This window comes from Fusarium coffeatum (assembly GCF_003316985.1).
Source record: "Fusarium coffeatum strain FIESC_28 chromosome Unknown BRIP53273_contig_292, whole genome shotgun sequence".
In the NCBI taxonomy this organism is placed as follows: Eukaryota; Fungi; Ascomycota; class Sordariomycetes; order Hypocreales; family Nectriaceae; genus Fusarium; species Fusarium coffeatum.
In genome coordinates, this window is record NW_022158083.1 from 85,574 (window position 1) to 104,312 (window position 18,739).

At 47.9% G+C, this 18,739-nt stretch overlaps 7 protein-coding genes across 7 annotated transcripts; 3 read left to right on the top strand and 4 right to left on the bottom strand.

Moving 5' to 3' along the window:
- Positions 1-371: 371 nt before the first annotated feature.
- FIESC28_10265 (uncharacterized protein) lies at positions 372-4,635 on the bottom strand (the record flags this gene model as incomplete). Its single annotated transcript, XM_031164399.1, has 9 exons — positions 372-446; positions 497-591; positions 640-2,143; positions 2,189-2,439; positions 2,626-2,643; positions 3,151-3,640; positions 3,685-4,076; positions 4,122-4,338; positions 4,384-4,635. 9 exons carry the CDS (start codon positions 4,633-4,635, stop codon positions 372-374), a joined length of 3,294 nt encoding a protein of 1,097 aa, XP_031011573.1.
- A 541-nt stretch (positions 4,636-5,176) lies between these two features.
- FIESC28_10266 (uncharacterized protein) lies at positions 5,177-5,888 on the bottom strand (the record flags this gene model as incomplete). The annotated part of the gene is made up of 2 exons (XM_031164400.1): positions 5,177-5,635; positions 5,679-5,888. 2 exons carry the CDS (start codon positions 5,886-5,888, stop codon positions 5,177-5,179), a joined length of 669 nt encoding a protein of 222 aa, XP_031011574.1.
- Positions 5,889-6,307: 419 nt separating this feature from the next.
- On the bottom strand, positions 6,308-7,015 carry FIESC28_10267 (uncharacterized protein; the record flags this gene model as incomplete). Its single annotated transcript, XM_031164401.1, has 1 exon — positions 6,308-7,015. One exon carries the CDS (start codon positions 7,013-7,015, stop codon positions 6,308-6,310), a length of 708 nt encoding a protein of 235 aa, XP_031011575.1.
- Positions 7,016-8,969: 1,954 nt separating this feature from the next.
- Positions 8,970-10,613, top strand: FIESC28_10268 (uncharacterized protein; the record flags this gene model as incomplete). The annotated part of the gene is made up of 1 exon (XM_031164402.1): positions 8,970-10,613. The coding sequence occupies one exon, from the start codon at positions 8,970-8,972 to the stop codon at positions 10,611-10,613; it is 1,644 nt and encodes a 547-aa protein (XP_031011576.1).
- Positions 10,614-11,907: 1,294 nt separating this feature from the next.
- On the top strand, positions 11,908-12,963 carry FIESC28_10269 (uncharacterized protein; the record flags this gene model as incomplete). Its single annotated transcript, XM_031164403.1, has 1 exon — positions 11,908-12,963. One exon carries the CDS (start codon positions 11,908-11,910, stop codon positions 12,961-12,963), a length of 1,056 nt encoding a protein of 351 aa, XP_031011577.1.
- A 169-nt stretch (positions 12,964-13,132) lies between these two features.
- Positions 13,133-14,633, bottom strand: FIESC28_10270 (uncharacterized protein; the record flags this gene model as incomplete). Its single annotated transcript, XM_031164404.1, has 3 exons — positions 13,133-13,555; positions 13,611-14,456; positions 14,511-14,633. 3 exons carry the CDS (start codon positions 14,631-14,633, stop codon positions 13,133-13,135), a joined length of 1,392 nt encoding a protein of 463 aa, XP_031011578.1.
- A 3,329-nt stretch (positions 14,634-17,962) lies between these two features.
- On the top strand, positions 17,963-18,606 carry FIESC28_10271 (uncharacterized protein; the record flags this gene model as incomplete). Its single annotated transcript, XM_031164405.1, has 2 exons — positions 17,963-18,115; positions 18,166-18,606. The coding sequence occupies 2 exons, from the start codon at positions 17,963-17,965 to the stop codon at positions 18,604-18,606; spliced, it is 594 nt and encodes a 197-aa protein (XP_031011579.1).
- Between the last annotated feature and the right edge of the window lie 133 nt (positions 18,607-18,739).

The window sequence follows — 18,739 nt, forward strand, 5'->3', positions numbered from 1 at the left end:
TTATCCCACCATCATTCATTTGTCAGGATCTCCACAATTTGTCAGCTGTGATGACGTCTGCGGGGCATCGAAGAGTGGTCAAGCACTAACAGATAACGTCATGTCAGCGTGGCGATAAGAGATTTCGTGATATTGCAGTAACGCAGTCAGATTATCAAGCTTATCCGATGGCGCCATTCTTTCAACGTTGTATCTCTGTAATCAGCATGACAATCCCACTTTGGTGAATGGCTGCGACTGTGCGAGCCCGATTATACAGAAGTTGATCTAACAGGAGTAGCTACATCTTGAGGCACACACGCTGATTGTGATCGCTCAGGGAAGATGCAGTCATAAACAAGATTGTCATTTAAGAACTCGTTTCTGTACTGTTAAGTCTGAGGTTCCTCCGACATCTCATAATTCGAAAACTCATCAGGCATATGAACAAGCGACTCCCACATATCCTAAAACACATTAGTCAAGACCTACAACACTCCCAGAGAAATAATCTTACCCAGTCCACAGGTTCAGAGTTGTTCAGCATAGCTTCAAGACCCTGGAACTCGCTCGAGAACGGCGTCTCACTCGGGTCAGGCATGTTCACATTCACTAGTCACATTAGTCAACGCCCTTTTATACTTGATGAAAACAGCTTACCGTGTCCATTCTGAGTAGCTGCCTTCTCATTGCTGACAATCTTCTCCATTGCAGCTGTTGAAGCTTTATCGTTGACGGAAACAGCATTCAGCATTACTGTAAGCATATCGTAGGCCTGTTTTGCTTCGGCAGACACAGCCTTGAGCGCCGCCCAGAATACTTGTGAAGTCTTCAGTGCTTGAATCATATCCTCTCTGGAGTAGCCCACGAGTTCGGGATTCTGCTGCTCAGGTGGTTTGCTAAGTTCAAGACAAACAACCATTGAAGCAAGCGAAAAGTCATGACGCTCAAGGGATGTGAGGAACCATCGATCCTTGTACAAAAGACCCCCGACTTGAACTTCTTTGAGAATACTTGCTTGGTGTCCAAGAACAGTCATGGCTGAGTCGACGCAGGCTGTTCGGGAGTAATTGTACTTGGGATCCTGGTACGCCTTCGTCATATGATGGCGATGCAGTGTACATCTCGCCTTTTGAAAGAGAAGCTCGAGGTTATAGCGTCGAATAAGGATGTAAGGCGCAACCATGATGCAATCTTCCAATTTGGCGATCTGGAAGCAAGGTGGCATAGACTGATGCATCTGGTGAAGTTTATGATCAAGTGCCATAATCTCCTCATAATTCTCCGTCTTTCCAAGAGAAACTTGGTTAAATATTGTTCTGTAGATAGTCATCATTCTGACCTTGACCCGTGTGTACAAAACTGGTGTCATGACGGTGTCCGGTCTCGGTGGGGGAAGTCGAGTAGAATCAGGTCCAAAATCGTCATCCGTAATATTCCTTGGCAGTCTAGTATCGCACTGCGATTCTTGAATAAGAGAAGGCAAGCCAAGTTGGCAAGACGTCAGGATATCGAGCTGTTGAATAACGCCCCAGACTCGTCTCCGCATCTCGCCATGGAAGGGAGAAATACGAGGATAATTATCCGGATCACGATGATAACCCATTCTCATCGCCAAACGGACAACAATACCGGTCAAGATCCAAACACCAAGGTGAGCATCGCGTCGACGGACGAATTCACCGTGGATGTTGAACAGCACCGTTTCGAGAGTATACTTACCCGGCGCAGTGGAGTACTTGGATAGGAACAAACAGTCTGTGCAGCGCCGGTGAAATCCTTCTGCTACTTCCATAGGTGCTCCAAGACCTTCGGGTAGGTCGTCTTGGGAGCGTATGTAGAGGAATGTTCCTGTTGCGAGAACGCCGAAGAGCATGCCGATCCACTGAACTGAGACGGAGTGGGGGTCGTTCCAGAAGCGTTTGTATTCGATCTCAAACTCTCCGGTGTGGGTGATCATAATGGAGGGTTCAGTTGCGGTAAAGTATCGTGATACAAGTCTATCTGTGATATGCTTGGGAGGCATATCTGCCAGAATCTCGTCGAGACTAGGCTGTACTCTTCCTGAGCCTAGAAGCATGGGAACCTGACTCTGAGCTTGATCCGTGATGCCCAGATCTGTAGACTCATTTGTCTCATCGAGATGCTCACGGATAGAATCGACCTATAGCATGTTAATCTTATTTCTTCGAAAAGACTGAAACCTTACCTCATTGCAAATAGCAGACCAATGACTGCTAGAAACATAAATAGTCTCATTCGGATTGGCCATCATTCGTCCAGGCTTGACTTCCGTACTTTCTCCACTGCCGCTAGAAGACTGCAGCGAACCCTGCAACGAACCATGCGTGATGTAAGTGCTAGCAGGGCTCTTGATACTCGGCGAATCAGAAGAAGGACCCTGCTGCTGAGCAGGCAACTGGTTGACAATAGATCCCAAGAGCTGCTCAAGATGACGAACTCGATCATTTAAGTCAGTCTGTCGATTATCTCTCCTCTGCTGCGCAGCTACGCGTCCTCGTGGCCACGGGGCATATTGACAAGAGACATTTCTCGCAACGCAATTGCTGCATGGTTCATCGCGATCACATTTCAATCTGGCCTCCACTATTAGCTCTGTCTCCACAAGTCAAAGTAAGCACATACTTTCGTTGACGACAAGAACTACACGACAGAGTCGCACGGACAGGTTGTTGCTGCATATTGAAGACAGGCAAGAGTTTAAGTGAGAAATTAGAAGGATTCCTAGTGCAGCATCGGGATATTTTAAGCTTATCTCCCGTTGATGCTCAAGCTTACGTCACGTGTGAAATCTGACGATCTGGCTACTCTTTTGGACCGATGATCCGTCTTTTACTTCCGCGTTATGTTACTGTACAAGCTTGGCAGGTGAAATGTCTTGTTCAATGGATACTCTATCCTATGGTTCCGGTTGGTTCATCGGAGTAAGCGAAATGGTCAGGGATCTCAGTTAGGCGTAGGGCTGACTGCTAGGGCTGAGCTCAGTCTGCCTGACCATGCGCTGGCCTCAAACAATTGGCGCATAGAATTTCATCCTATTCTCCGGATCCCACTTCTTCTTGAGTTTCTTGAGTTTCTCAATGCGCCAAGCTTCATGACCATACATATCCTCCAGTGATTCATCACCATGCGCATAATTAACATACGCACGTAAATGCTCCGGCTCATCACTAGCCTCGAGCAACAAACCCCTCAGTTTCCGCCCATGCTCCTGCGCCAATGCATCCAGCGTAGCATTGGGCTTATACTGGATAACCGACGTGATCAAGATCTCGTCATCACGGTGAGGAAATGCTGACTTGGCTGCATCGACCGCTTTGACGCCTTGGGTAGAGTAACCCTCCAGCAGAAAGAATGAGCCGGCAAGTTCGGGAACGCGATGGGAGATTTCGGCGATGGAGTCGTAAACCTTACGGACGGCGGGGGGATTGTAGGATTTGAGACCGATCGGGTAGCGAAGACTTGTGGAGCCTTTTGCACAGGCGACTGTGTCTTCGCCCATGAGGGTGACCTGGGCGAGTTCGGGCATTGGGACTGCGTCTGCGTTGACGTTTATAGGACCTATGTCGTGGAGAGGCTTGGCGTATTCGCGCGCTTCTTCGACTGTGCCATCTGAGATGATGGCGTACCAGATAATGGGCTACAAAGAATTAGTCAAGATTTCATCTCTAGAAAGTTTCTCACCTTATCTGGGTCAATCTCTGGGATGTTGACGATGTAAATCCAATGGGTCATATGTGGTGGTTGGTTCTTCATCATCTTGTTCGTCAACTCAAAGATCTCTTCAAGCTTATCACCCAAGAAGATAAAAACCTCATAAGACCATTTCGGGTTTTTAACGTCGTAGATGCGGTACTGCCATTCTGTGACGATACCAAAGTTGTGTCCTGCTCCGCGTAGACCCCAGAAGAGGTCGGGATTAGAGTCTTCAGAAGCTGTCACGGCTTCACCATTAGGGAGTACTACTCTTGCAGAGATGACTTGATCGGAGGCAACTCCATACTGGCCCTGTAGCCATCCGTGGCCTCCACCAAGGATAGGTGCTGATAAGCCGACGCACTCACAGATACCGGTGACTTATTCCTGTTAGCTTCGATACCAAGACTGGTAGAGGACCTCACCTGTTTGCTTCTTTGCTGCCCACAAAGTATCGACGACCTTCTTTACACTGGCTCCTCCACTGATAGTCGCAGACTTTCCATCTTCAACAAGCTTAACTTCATTCATGCCACGAATATCAACGACGATGGCATCTTTTGCGAACTGCAACGCCTCAGTTGCTCCATGTCCACCTGATCGCGCAAGGAAGGGTATTCCGTTCTCATTCGCATAACGGATCTATCTCAAGTTAACAAAAGCCACACAACTTACTTAACCACTTACTGTCTCCTGCACATCAGCCTCTGTAAACGCCGTCACAACGGCTCCAGCTTGAGGTGCATGCCAGTCACGCCATCGACTAATCAGGCCTCCAAACCCAGCATCGTTGGGTAGTGTTATCGATGCGTTGGGAGATAGCTTGGACGATAGGTCCGACCAGGCGGCAAGAGATACGAGGCCAATGTTGCCGAGCATCTTCTGAGGAGATGGTGCTTTGTTTAGCATCCAAGACGCGCCTGCTGCGATGACTTCCATTGTGATGAATGGCAAATGTTGTGCAAGATATATGAGATTTATTGAGGCGTTGTCTTCATAAATGTTTCTGTGAGACTAACAATTAAGTCCGTTCCGCTGAATCCGGATGAGCTGCTGATGTGAGATTCGAAACCACGAGGACCAATGAACACAGCCTGTGTCCGAAGCTTTGAGCACTATAAACACAGATCATGTCCGCTTTAGAGGATTCGAGCGTATTCATGGTTGTCAGATTAGGTGATGATTCGTTGTCGGTAAAACAGCGTTGTCCGAATGCGCGTGTTGAAGACTTCGTTGCCACTTTCAATGCTGCAGTCATCCTTTTTGACGGGGAATATCGCATTCAATCGCATATTATTGGGTGAAAAAACAATCTCTTATATCTTGACAACAAGAAACTATAGACAAAGGATTAAAAGATGACACGCTGTCAGCCCTATACGTCAGAAGCCCAGCGTACCGTAAACACCCGTAGAATATTGCCAGATCATATCCACTGTCATCCAGACGAATATCTCCCTCTCTCTACAGATAAGGTTGCTTATACCTTATTCAACCCCAGAACCTCACTAATCTCATCAGTATCAGCATGATCCCTCGAATGCTTCATTCGATGACACCAAGTAACAACCCTCTCCTCTCCCTCCCCCTCAAACATAAACTCCCCGCCCTGCAAATTCGGCGCACCAGAAGAAAACACCGGGTATCCTTGCATGAATCTCCAAATCGCCAGCTTAATCGACCAATACGCAGCATAAGCATACGAATGAGGCATATAATTATTCGGCGGCCCATCTTTCCATGTCTTGATCATACCCAGAGTGCTGTATATCTTCTCGGAGGGCTCTGTGTAGATGGGATATTGCCAGCCTGTTTCTTGACGGTACATTTCTATTTGCTTTGGGTCGCCGTGGCCGACAATGATTATTGCTGTGTTGAGCTTTTGGAGCTTTTCTGGGGTGGCGTTTTCGACGAGCCATTTGGTGTAATGGACACATGACTGATATGTTAGTGGGAGGTCAGTATTGACGAGAGGCACTTACGCAGCAGTAGAAATGGCGGACAAAGACGACGAGAACACGTTTTGGCAGGTCTGGTCTTTTGTAGATGCTTCTGAAGGTATGTTTCTTGCCCTCTTCATCAAAGACCTCAATCGCGTCGGCGGCCGTTAGCGCACTTGCGCTTGGTGGGTCGTCGTTGACATTTTCGTTGGCATACTCCCGACCTTGGGGGATTTCACAAGAATTACTCATGGTGAATGTTGAAAGTCGATGAAGTTTTGCGATGAGCAAAATGAAGGTGAGATTGATGATGAGGATGAGGTGGCACAGCATGGCATCCAAGCGCTGATGGAACGCACTGACGTCAGCACTAAATCCTCCAACCTCCAAGGTCAAATGGCGATCAATCCTTTGAATTGTTTATCTCCCAGGTGATTTTCAGAAGAATTATCCTCCAAGGCTTAGGCTACAGAAATAAAGTAGCCTAATGACTAGCCTAAGCTTGCATAAGATGACTAAATTATGTGGTCTCTTATGCTTACGCCGGCCAATTCTTCTGATACCACGACATCTCCTCTGCTCAAAGACCAGCGATACTTTCTGCAAAAGAACATGAACTGTTGTGATAGTAAGAATGACAAATGATCGACCGCTCATGTGGGTTCTCTTTCTCAATCAAGAACAATCCTAACATTCTCCTTCCAAACATTCCTCGGCATCTTCAACGAATTGATATGCTGCGACTTATTCTCAAACCCGATTCCCAGCGTGCACAGAATGTCGAGATTCTCATCAATGCCCAGCTCTCGTTTGATAATGTCCGGATATCCAGTTGGAGCAGCCGAAACCTGAGTTCCCAAACCCTTCTCAGTCAACAGCAAAAGAAGGGTCTGTAGATAAATTCCAACAGATAGGATATCGCCCTTGTTGAGCTCCTTGTCGATGGATATAACCGCCACTATCGGAGCGTTATAAAATTTGAAGTTGTCAATCAGAGTCTTCTTCATGGCCTCCGTGTCTCCACGAGGAATGTCATAACCATTCGGTCCATACACGTGGTGTCCCAGTTCGGAGCGATAACGACTATACGAGTCAGGAATAGCATCAACCTTGAGTTCCTCCCCATTCTGAAAAGCTTCGACAAGAGCAGCAGATAGACGCTTCAAAGGCGCGCCAGACGTCAACGTCACTCTCCAAGGTTGGATATTCGTGGAAGAAGGCGCATGCTGAGCGACACTGAAACATTCTTCGATAATGTTCATGGGGACTTTTTGACCGGTGCAAAAGGCGCGAGTGCTGTGACGGTCTAGGATTGTGTTTGCGACAGCGTCGCGAGCTGAGTGGATTTCATGACGTTGGAAAGTTTGTTCTGTAGACATTGTGGATTTGCGATCTGAGTGTTCGTTGTTTGGACAGCCGAAAGCGTGCGGTCTTGCGTTTTTGAGACTCAAAGACATATTGGTGATAGGGTTCAGTTGATTCGAGCCACTGGGAACATGTCATGGATATTTCTATATATGCTACAGTCTGCGACGCTGGCTTCGGACATAAGTTGTCGAAACTCAATACTAGCTCGATTACGCACTGAGGATACTGCTAATATCTTCTCTATCCAAGCAAGTCAACGTATTTTGGACCGGATCTTCGGCCGAATCAAAACACCTTCGATTCGTCCGAGTCGTTATTTCTCATCTTCTCGTAAGCAGGATTCGGCTGTAACATCTGCTGACAAATGCAGCCCTCCCACAGGGAAGTATGACTGCCGCGAATAGTATGCATCGTCTCGCCCCAGAAGTATAACCTTATCTCACGAGCTATTGTAACGTGAGAAATGTCGACTAAGTCCGAAAATGTGACTTCGGAGTTAACGCTCCTGACCTATGGTAGGGTTAGTAATCGTTGAAGCTGAAATATTGAGAAACGTCGGCGGCGGATGTATGGAATCGCGGCTAATAGCTTGTAAATGTCGGCTTTTAGCTGTTAATCTACTCCAGTAGGCAATAAACACGATGAGGATAGTATGATACAATGTCTGCCGTAGGGCAAATCTTGAAACCCACCAAAATAGTTCACCAGATCGTGCGGAAGATCTCCTCCACTAGTGTTCGGAAGTCACAGTAGCCGTTTAGTCAGACCGAACACACGGAACAGACCCTTTATTCTTATCACAATCTAATCACGACGCTCGCACTAACCTTCGCCTAGCGTACCGATCATACTCATTTGCAGGGTCGCGGGGGCTGTCAATGTGATGCCCAACCCAACACTGACTTTGGCCAGCCCTATCACGTGTATGGTTCCGGCTTCCAAATTCTGCAAAAGAGATGGTATCTACTTCCAGTCGATCGTCGCGTCGCTAGTAGTACCTTGAGGGGAAATGCATCCACAAATACGTTGTCAAAAGCAAGCAACTCAGAAATGTTCCAGGGCCCGCTGATCAAATGAATTTGCCGGATTCAAACCTCCGGGCGCGATATCTATCGTTGCTTCTTTTCTGTCATGAGATGAGGAATAGCCGTTCCCATATCCGTAGCTTGATTCTCATCAGAACTCATGACGTTGTTCACATGGGTGAGACAAGGGCGGTCCATCGCCGTTGCCCATATTCTGCCAGATTCGTGGTATCCATCCAGAGCCTCCAGCCTGGTGCCCAAGCCAAGATATCATCTGGTTACGAATTCATCCCCATGATAATTACATGTCAACCGTAGACCCTTGCTACTTGCGTCATACATACTACCGTATATCCGCAAGCGTTCCTGGCAGATGTCCCGTCGAACAAGCTTCGGCATTCCCCTTCAATTACCGTAACCCCCATCATCGGGAAAATACCAATAAAAAAGAATATCAAAGCTCAAGCAAGAATTTTCTAGACAGCCAAGATCTGGGTCCACTGTATCAAAATACCCACGTAACATTCGGGGAGTTTGTTCAGCTCGTATCCCTGGTATGTAGGAGCAAACAACCCGGCACAGGAACAAAAACTCTGAACAAGAGTCATTGGGCACTCCTTTGGACGAAAGGGTTCCTGAAAAAAGTAGGCTCGATGAATATCACATCCTTTAAAAGGCGAATCTTTTCGATCGCGGCCCGTTTTACTATCATCTGGCAGGTGGCGGTTCCACTGTCAGAGATTTAGCCGCGCTAAACCTTGTAACTGCGGTTCCATAGTCCACCAAGGGGAGAGAAACCTCCGGGCGACCACCAGTTTTGTGGAGAGGAGTTAACGTCATGGTGATAAGGGCGTCGCCTGAAAGCAAGACTTATAAAACTGTTTTTACCTAGTCCTCAGAGAAACAGTATTAACATTATCATCGTTTGTTGGTATTCAATATGCCTGGACCGCAAGAGCAGAATCACGATTACTTTTCAAAGCCAACTACTCCTTCAACACCAGGCCAAGTCCATCTCGGCAATGTCGCAAATCGTATTCCCAGCACTATTTCGGACCGAGAAGGTACAGACCGGTCAAAATCGACAAACTCTAGACATCGTGTTCTCCATGGGTTACCCTCAAGGTTCTCATCGCGTATAAGTCGACGACCGGCGACGTCCAACAGAGGTTTTTCAAGAATGTCTAGTGAAGGCACTGCCACTCGTCCTACAGCGCCGCAACATTCTTCACACCATCACACTTATGCACCCGCGGAAGATGGGTACTACCAGGAGAACCCTTGGTTTGGAGAGCAGGATAAGAAACCTATCTTTAGTCTTGGAAAGCCTCTTCCTCATAAGGTGAGGCGCAAGGTGTTGAAGCCGATCAAGCCTGATGGAAAGATTGATGAAGAGATGGCGATTGTGAAGGAGGAGTCTGCGAATGAAACCCATCCTGGATATACTTCCCGGACTAATTCCGGACAACCCTACCGGATGCAAACGCAGAGCAGTCTTCAGTCGCGCGATATGCAACGACAACAGAGTCGGACTACGGCAGCTGGAGTTGCACACAACGACAAACGAAATGATGCTGGTCAGCCGGTATTTGACTACGTCCCCAGCGAAGCACAGGCTACCCCTGGACATCGCGATCCTGCTTCAAGAGTGGAATCAAGACAAGATCGTAACACCTCTCAGCCCGAGCACAAGGTCGATGGCGAGCCATTGGGTCACCAAGAGAAGCCTTGTGTGGAATCGGGTGAGGCGGATCCTAATGAGATGAGAAACTGGTGGGCAAGGATACGCGCCAGACATCCCGAACCACTCGCCGAATTCCTTGCAACAGCCGTAGCCATATTCCTGGGTCTCACGGGTACTCTATCAGTCAACCTATCCGCCAAACAGTCACAGCCTTACGGTACATACGAGACATCATGCTGGGCATGGGGTTTCGCCTGGATGTTCGGCATCTACCTCGGCGGCGGTGTCTCGGGTGCACACATGAACCCAGCCATTTCCCTCTCCCTATCCATCTTCCGCGGCTTTCCCTGGAAGCAATGCGGCATCTACATAATCGCCCAATTCGTTGCAAGCATCGTCGCTGGAGCATTAGCCTACGCGATGTATGCTGACTCAATTAGTTACGTTGATCCTGACATGACAGGAATGTCCATGACATTCTTCTCCACGCCTCGAGAATGGGTTTCTCTAAAATCTGCATTCTTCAATCAAGTCGTCGGCAGCGCAATCATGATGATCGCCGTCTTTGCCCTCGGTGACGACCAAAACAATCCCCCTGGTGCTGGAATGCACGCTTTAGTCCTGGGTTTCCTTGTTACGACTCTCAAGTTCACTCTGGGCTACAACATTGGTTCTGCTCTGAACCCTGCTTCTGACTTTGGGCCTCGTGTTATTGCGTATGCTGTTGGATATCGACAGGAAAACGTATTTCATAGTGGATGGTGGTTTTATGGACCTTGGGCTGCGACGCTCATAGGTTCTATTCTGGGATGTGCGCTTTATGATAGTTTTGTGTTTGTGGGAAGTGAGAGCCCTGTCAACTTTAGATTTGACAAGAGGGTTAAAAAGCTATTACAATAGACATAGACATATAGATTAGCGATTCATGATAGACCATTTTATCCTTTCACCTTCACAGGCTTGTGAAATCCAATCTTTTGAGCTTAGTCGCCAAATCGTAGCTTACTTATGTTATCGTGAAGTGATGTACAAGCTGACACCAGACCGATTATTCCTGACAGCAAGAGCAACGCTGACTTAGCCAGTCCACCCATAGAGCTTAAAGATGGAATGCCATTTCCCAGGCTATTTGTCACGGTGAGTAGACTGATCGCTCCATCAACCCGGTACCACATCAGAGAAGATGTCAGTAGCGCTGATTCGGATGCTTTAGCAACTCTCCGACCTATTCAGCCGATCAGTCAGCTTTCTCTTCATAGTCGCGTCCAATTATACTCACTGCTTCTATAGAACACTTCCCTTACACAGAGTGTGAAAATGGCTATCCACGCCTCGCTGATCTGGGGAGACTCCCTGCTTTGCTGGAATCCGATAGCCGCCAAACTTTCACAAGCCATGTGCAGACCCAGGTCTATTCGAGATGTCGCAAGGAAAAGGCAAACTGCATTTTCCAGTACTACAGCTTTATGAGAATGGATGTCATTTCTGTGTAGACATTTGGTAAGAAGTATGACTAGGAGTGTGATGGCATCAGTGAGTATGTTGTTGACGCTGTGCATGTCGTTTGTTGAAAAAGAAAATTGCATGTCAGCAGGTCGCTCAGCCACGGTTAGAGCGAGGAGTAGAATATTCGATACAAGACTAAGAGTGATAATCTTTATATTATGATCGAAGACTGATGGTCCTGCAAGCTCAGGTATGTTCGCTGGTTGGTGTTCCATGTTACGAATCTTGGAAGACATATGAGGGCAATTTAAGAGTTGTTTAGTACTATAAAGCTAATTCTTTTAATAAAATAAAATCATTTTTGTTCTCTTATGTAGCAAATCTCTCTTCCGATTGTATCACCCAATTCGCGTGAAGTTGCGCAATGGATGAGGCTGTGCAATATTGGTCCTGCGGACTAGGACTTTTCTTACATGCCAAGACCAAAAGTTCCGATCGCATTCGTACTCACACATGGCAAAAATTGTAACATTTTCGGATCAAGAAACGACGAACTTTCATGGATCGCCAAGGTGCTTTACGGAAGATGAGTGTTGATGATCTTCTCTTGGGCACAGACCTCGTGCTGACTCATCCATTTCTTACCGCCCCAAATCTCCAGCCCCTCCTTTTTCATCTTCATTTCAGGACATCTCATCAATTCTCATCGAGTCTCATCAATTCTTATCAATCATCATAACGTGTAACAATGCCGCCGCCTCAATTATTCATCAATCCTCCTCTGCTCAACTCAGCGACACCATGGGCCACCGATCTCAAAGATCTCATGGGAATCGCGCTATCTCCATCGACGGGCGCTATCACGACCCGCACATCTCTTATCAATGGCTTCAACCATCAACACCATCAACATCAATACCTGTTTTTCAATCCTGCTTCCATGGATCCAGATAAAGGCACTTCTTCGGATCAAACACCGCCGAAGGATCCAGATGTGGAGGCTAGGGGCAATTTGGGGTTTGACGATGATACATCTGAAAAGACCCGTAAATCGTACTCCACGGGCAGCTTGAACACTCTGGGCTACAGTCCTATCCCTCTCGATGGGTATCTCGACATGTTGAACGAGATCGCTCGTCGACTTCCGAATTTGAAAAAGACGTTCATTGTTAGCGTTACTGGATCGCCGGAGGATATCCAAGAGAGCTACAGGCGAATCGAACATGCTTCTCGAGACGTTCCTTTTCCCTTGGCTATGGAAGTCAACTTGAGCTGTCCCAATATTCCTGGTGCGCCACCGCCAGCTTACGATGGCGCTGCTCTCGAAAGGTATCTTGCTCTGCTGCCGCAACGTCCTACACTGCCGATTGGAATCAAAACTCCACCGTATACACACCACGGACAGTTTGTGACCGTCATTCAAACATTGCAGAAGGCAGCTTCCTCAATCAGCTTCATCACCGCCACAAACACTCTCGGCTCGTGTCTTATTCTTCAACAAGACGGAAGTTCCCAACTGCCTGGTACAGGCATAGGTGGTATGGGCGGACCATCTCTGCATCCTCTGGCTCTCGGAAATGTGGACACTTTACGAAGAATGCTGGACCAGGTGCCTGAATTGAGTCATGTACAGATCATTGGTGTTGGTGGAGTCCGCGATGGAGACGGGTGGCGGAGGATGAGAACGGTTGGGGCTTATGCTGTTGCGGTGGGGACAGGTCTGGGGAAGCAGGGGCCAGGCGTGTTTGAGAGGATCGAAAGGGATCTCCAAGGTAATGGGGATGTCACTGAGTCGAAGCTGTGAGTGGTGGCTTTCTGGGGGGTCTCAATCAAGCAGAGATCGACTTGAATGTTGCATTTCACGGGCGACAGTGGGACTTGTATATTCATTTGAACGTAGCAACGCTTGCATTAAACATTTCTAAATCTAACATCTAAACATTTATAATCTATACATCTCCTCTATAAACTCCTTAAGAAGAGTTGGAGTTGTCGGCGCAAGACCAGGCAGCAGATCCACCGTTGACACGGTAAGAGTCGGCAATTTCCTTGACGGATCCGTAGGTACCTCCAACCATGAGGAAGGTGCCGAGAAGCATGACGAAGCCACACCAGACAACCATCATGGTCCATTTGGTAGTGCGCTGAGACTTGTCCTTGGTCCAGTTGTCGTAGAGCCAGAGAGCACCGAAGAGCTGCATGCACTGCAGGGTTCCGAGAAGGGCACCGACGAGAGAGACGAGACCGCCGAAGACGGGAATACCACTGGCGATGACATAAGCGATGAGAGCCATGCCGAAGGTGCAGCTCAGCCAGACGGCCCAGTGGGTGAAGGAGTTGGAAGTAAGGTGCTTGGAGCCACGGAGAAGACGGACGAAGAAGTACTTGGCAGGGACCTATTGTGATTTGTTAGACATGGTTTAATGATTGGATTGTGATGGTTTGACTTACGTGAGTGTAGAGGGTGGCAGAGACAACGAGACCGGGAAGAGCAATACCGTAGCTGATCTTCTTGATGACCTTGCCAGCGGATCCAAGAGCGGGAGAAGCGACGTAGGTACCGCAGTAGTAGTAGACAACGATGCCAACAACGACGTAGACGATGGTGACGACAGTCTGGCAAAGGATAAGAGCCTTCTTGTAGTGCTTGGGCTCACGCATCTCAGCAGCGATGGGGAAGAAGACGGGAGTACCGCAGTAGGCGAAGATGAAAGCAGAGATAGCAGACATGGCCTGGGCGAAGGTAGGAGTGTTGAAGAGCTTGTAGTCGGAAACCCAGACACCATCTTGGGGAGCGAGGTCAGGGCGGTCCTGAATACCGACAGCGACGGTGACGATGAAGATGGAGACGATCAAAGTAACGAGACCGACCCAAGCAAGCCAAGAAACACGGTCCAGAGTTCGGATGGAAGCGGTAAGGAAAGCAACAACCATGGCAACAGCGACGAAGACAGCAGTGCAAGTTCCATGCTCAGACAGAGAGTTGAGAGCAATTGAGAGACCAAGCATAGCAGAGCCGGCGATACAGATGGTGAGAAGCATGTAAGAGATACCGTAGAACTCCTTTCCGAAGCGTCCAAAGACAAGACCAGCGGCGTCGTCGATACCGTAGACTTCAGGGTGACGGCGCTTGAAGTTGCCAACGATGTAGTCGGACCAGGTGGTGATGACGGCGATGGTAAGCATGCAGATGATACCGGGGATGAGACCGAGGGCGTCGAAGGAGGCGGGGATGGATAGGACTCCGAGACCGATTTGGGACTTCATCATGAGGACTGATGTTCCGAGCCAGCCAACCTGAGCATGTTAGTTAAGATCCCAGTAGTGTTGTGCTGTTGGTGGTGAACATACGTTACGGTAGTTGGGACCGTCTTCTGTGATGGTACCAAAGACAGCATCGTTGGTAACACCGGCTTCCTCGCCATGGTGCTTGGTAGGCTCAGGGGCCTGGTTCTCCGAGTCGTAGTGGCTCATGTTTGCGTATAGATTAGGATGACGAGAAAAGACTGGAGTTCCAAGTCATTACATTCCGGGGGGATGGTTATATATACGTAAACAACAAAGATTCTAGCCCATTAGCATCTGGGGTAGTCTAGCCCATTAGTCTTCGGTTTTCCCAGCATTGATTGTTACTACCGTACGTAAAAGAGTTTGGTTTGACGATCGCTTTGCCCCCATACCCCAAACTGACTCGCATCTCCGTTTATGGGTCCCTGGTGGAGAATTTACCAGAGATAGGCCCCATGGGGGGGAGGAAGAAAGACTCACTGCACTGAATGCTCGGCGGGCCGAGTTCGTAGCTTATCTTACACGGGCTGCCCTTGACGAAAAATGGAGTCTTATCGCCGTTGTGTTGGTAGTGTCGTAAAAAGCTGAGCCGTCGAATGCCGGATGTAATCAAATTTTTCCTGCAGAGTTTGTCGCGCCTTAACCAGAAAGGGTAGTACATCTAGTCCGGTTGCAGTCTAGAGGGATATCCTCGGCGGATCTTCTCCAACTCAGCTGGCGGCTATTCTCGCTCCAAAAAGAGACGTCGAGACTCTCCAACTCCCTGGGTCTAGTAATCTAGTTTAAACTTGCCCCGAATCCATTCTCTGGAGGAATCATTCCTGGGAACATGAATCTCGGGGCCCCGGAGACGTTGTAGTTTTTCGTACGTAAAATCAACATGGGGAGTCGTGTCATGTTGACGAGAATCTGGAGAGTTGGTAAGTCTGATGACTTTTCCCCAACTTTTCAAGTGCGGAGAAATTGTACTGTGCATGTTATTTCTCCAAACTTGACGCCATATCCGCTCTTGGAGTGCGCGCTCTCGGCTCGGAGGAGGGGGATGTGAACATGGGAGAGGAACGGCACTTGTCGCCGTCTCCACTTGCGTCTACGGTCGGCCCGAGTCTATGATGATTCTGATAATGAAGTAGAAGAGAAGGATTATCACTATCACTATCATCAATATCAACATGTTATCTCTAGACATAAACTCACATCATGTTTATCTCCCTTCATCCTTGAAACCTCATCCACAAAAAGCTTTGAACATCTCAGCTTCCACCACATGTTCAATCCCATGTTGCCTCTCTTCCTTGCTGGTGGAGTACATAAACAGTGGGAATCACCGCGCACGTTGACCTTGAACATCTAGACCCAACGGCGCCCTCCATGTCTCTGTACGTAAAAGAAACCTCGCGAAACATAATAACGTTGACCACATGTTTTTCTTGGCGATAAAGACAGTCCCCATGGGGAAGATGTTCGGTCTCCATACTATAAACCTGCGATGATCATCTGCTCTTGTGACATGTCTTCTCTTGCCGCCGTCAAACATGAGGTTTAAGAGAAAAAACCTGATTATCTGATGCTACTAACCGCGTGCAGATTAAGCTTGTAAATAAGAAAGGGATAAAAGGTTGCAAGCTAAAAGGATCTGCCTCACCCGAAGAAAGCCAGCCGCGGTACGGTGCCGGTTACTCCAATTTCTTGGTCTCCGACCTACTGTGCCCAACAGATATCACTCATTATCAGGCACATTACCTACCTAGTACATACAGGAGAAAGTGTTAATGACCTGCCAAGACAAGTATATTTCACTCAATCCATCGCCTGATAATGGTCGGTCATACCGGTGTGCACGCGCCACTGCAACTTCGGGTCCGCGGTACACATTCACCTCACTGCCACACTGTACCTCTACCACTAGCACATCAAATTTTCCATCAGCCGCGCTAGTAATGCAATGCACCTTTTCTTCTAGAAGGCCTGGATTTAATTACTATTGGTCAAATAAATAATCGTCTCTCGGGAAGATGCCGCGAGTAACTGCAATGGGAATTTTATCGTCGTCATTCATGCAAGGGCACGACGTCGAAGGCGGCCGCACGTGGGAAAAAAAGATCAGCATTCTTTTTTCTCTGTTCGGTTGGTAGAAGAGTGGTTGTGTTCGCTACGCGTCGGCTTTGGCAAGTTCATTTCCCTTGGAATGAAAAGTCAATCACGATTCAACAACACCGAGTTATTTCCTTGACCGGTGTGAAATCCGAAGCTATACCTCGTAAATACTGCCTGCACACTGACCATAAGGCTGATACAGCTAAGATTCCATGCCCAGAATCCGTGCATGCAGTATTACGGAGTAGACGGACTCTTGCACAGACTGTGGGGAGAAGCACTGCTTCGCTTCGATATCTCTTCTCTGTGATTACCAATGCTTTCGAGATCTAGACCGTTTGGGCAGTTTTTGTGTCCATCTGTTGAGTAAATGGGCCGATTTCACGTGCTCCACCGCCGCTCGTCCCTTTGGGCCGGGATACCCCCTTTTTCTACCCAAGATAAACGAGACGCGTTGATGACAGTTTGTTAATTGTTTGAGATAGAAGGGAAGGGATATTGGTTGGTACTGTGGCGCGAGCTGAAACCGCGATGGCTTTGGAGGCTGTGTGATGGGATTCGCGCGGAGAATTGATCATGTTATGGTTGAAGGAGCAATATTTCTCTGAATCAATATACTCAAGCAAAGAGTTGTATGAGCGACATTATTATCACGAGTGATAACAATTTGTTCTGTGTCTTGTTGTACCATGTGGAGTTGTTCAAGCCAATATCTGGTGGTGGTGGTTGCGATCCGTGGAAATTCGAATACGCAACAGGTCAACATTCGAAATGTCAATCGGCTATCTCGGAAAACACTTTGACTGCATGCAATTAAAAGTGAAACACGCACGTATGGAGATTGCATGCGATCCATTCCTCTCAGCTTAGACAATTTCCGTTGATGCGGACCTGTCGATCATCAACTTTGCTCCTCATCCTACCCTAAACCTTTTCGCAAGCAAAGGTCGCCAACACTCCGGGAATCTGGATGAGCCAATGAGGGCTCGATCTCATGAATTTCATGGGTTAAACATAGTGCCGTAGAAACCCAGATTTAAGATTCGTTGTCGTCAGTGTTTAAAGAATTGGCCACAAATAGCATACAAGCTACTTTGTGGACCTCATCCAAGTTGATAACAGCACTTGGACTATTTTGTTTTGACAGCCTAAGACTTGGATAATAACTCTTCTGTAATGTTTCTGGCCAGTGGGATCTCGATCGCATATTTACTATGGGAATTGGTGAGAAAGCTATAGAATGCTTGGCTCAAGATACGTAATTCATCTGATGGCATTGTTGCAAAGCTGGCAAACTCACTATGACGTCAACCATGCAAAACGCCAAACCGGTTGAGCCTCAACCACCAAAAACGTGGGAATCTTGAACAACAGAACATCATCATACCTACCTATTCATGAGCAAAAAGGAAACAAAAATGTCCAACGATTTGACGAACCCAGCTGCGAAGCCAGTGCCAAGTGGTCACCGATGGATTCTTTTCGTCTCGGGTCCCACGGCTTCTGGCAAGACTTCAGTTGCAAAGTATCTGGCCGATGAGCTGGATCTCAAATTTGTAGAGGGAGATGATGTATGTTTCTGGCAAACATCCTCCAAAACGATATACTGACCTTTCGAAAGTTCCACCCCAAATCAAATGTCGACAAAATGAGCCGCGGTGAAGGCCTCACCGACGCAGACCGGAAAGGTTGGTTGGAGGCGCTTCACGAGCACGCATTGCATCACCCCAAAGGCCCAGGCACCGAACATCTCGTCGTCACATGTTCCGCACTGAAGCGCCAATACCGAGATCTTCTTCGCGAAGGATCCGAAAAGGCGGGTGATCTGCGCGTGCACTTTTTGCATCTTGACGCGCCGGAGGAAGTCCTTACGAAGAGAGCTGCGGCGAGGAAGGGTCATTTTGCCGGACCGGCGTTGGTGCATAGTCAATTTGAGGCATTGGAACGGCCAGGGAGCGATGAGACTGATGTCATAACTGTTAGTGTTGATCAGACGGTCGAGGAAGTGCAGAAAGAGGCGTTGGAGAGGGTTGCGGGATTGTTAGATGAGGATCCTGAGTGATAAGATAGTAGTAGAATGTTCCAAAGTAAAATAACAGAAATACACCACTTTCTCTGTGAGGAAGAAGGCCACCGTGCCAAGCAAAAAGATGCCAAGCCAGGACCTAGAAATGGCAAAAAACATACAACAGCGG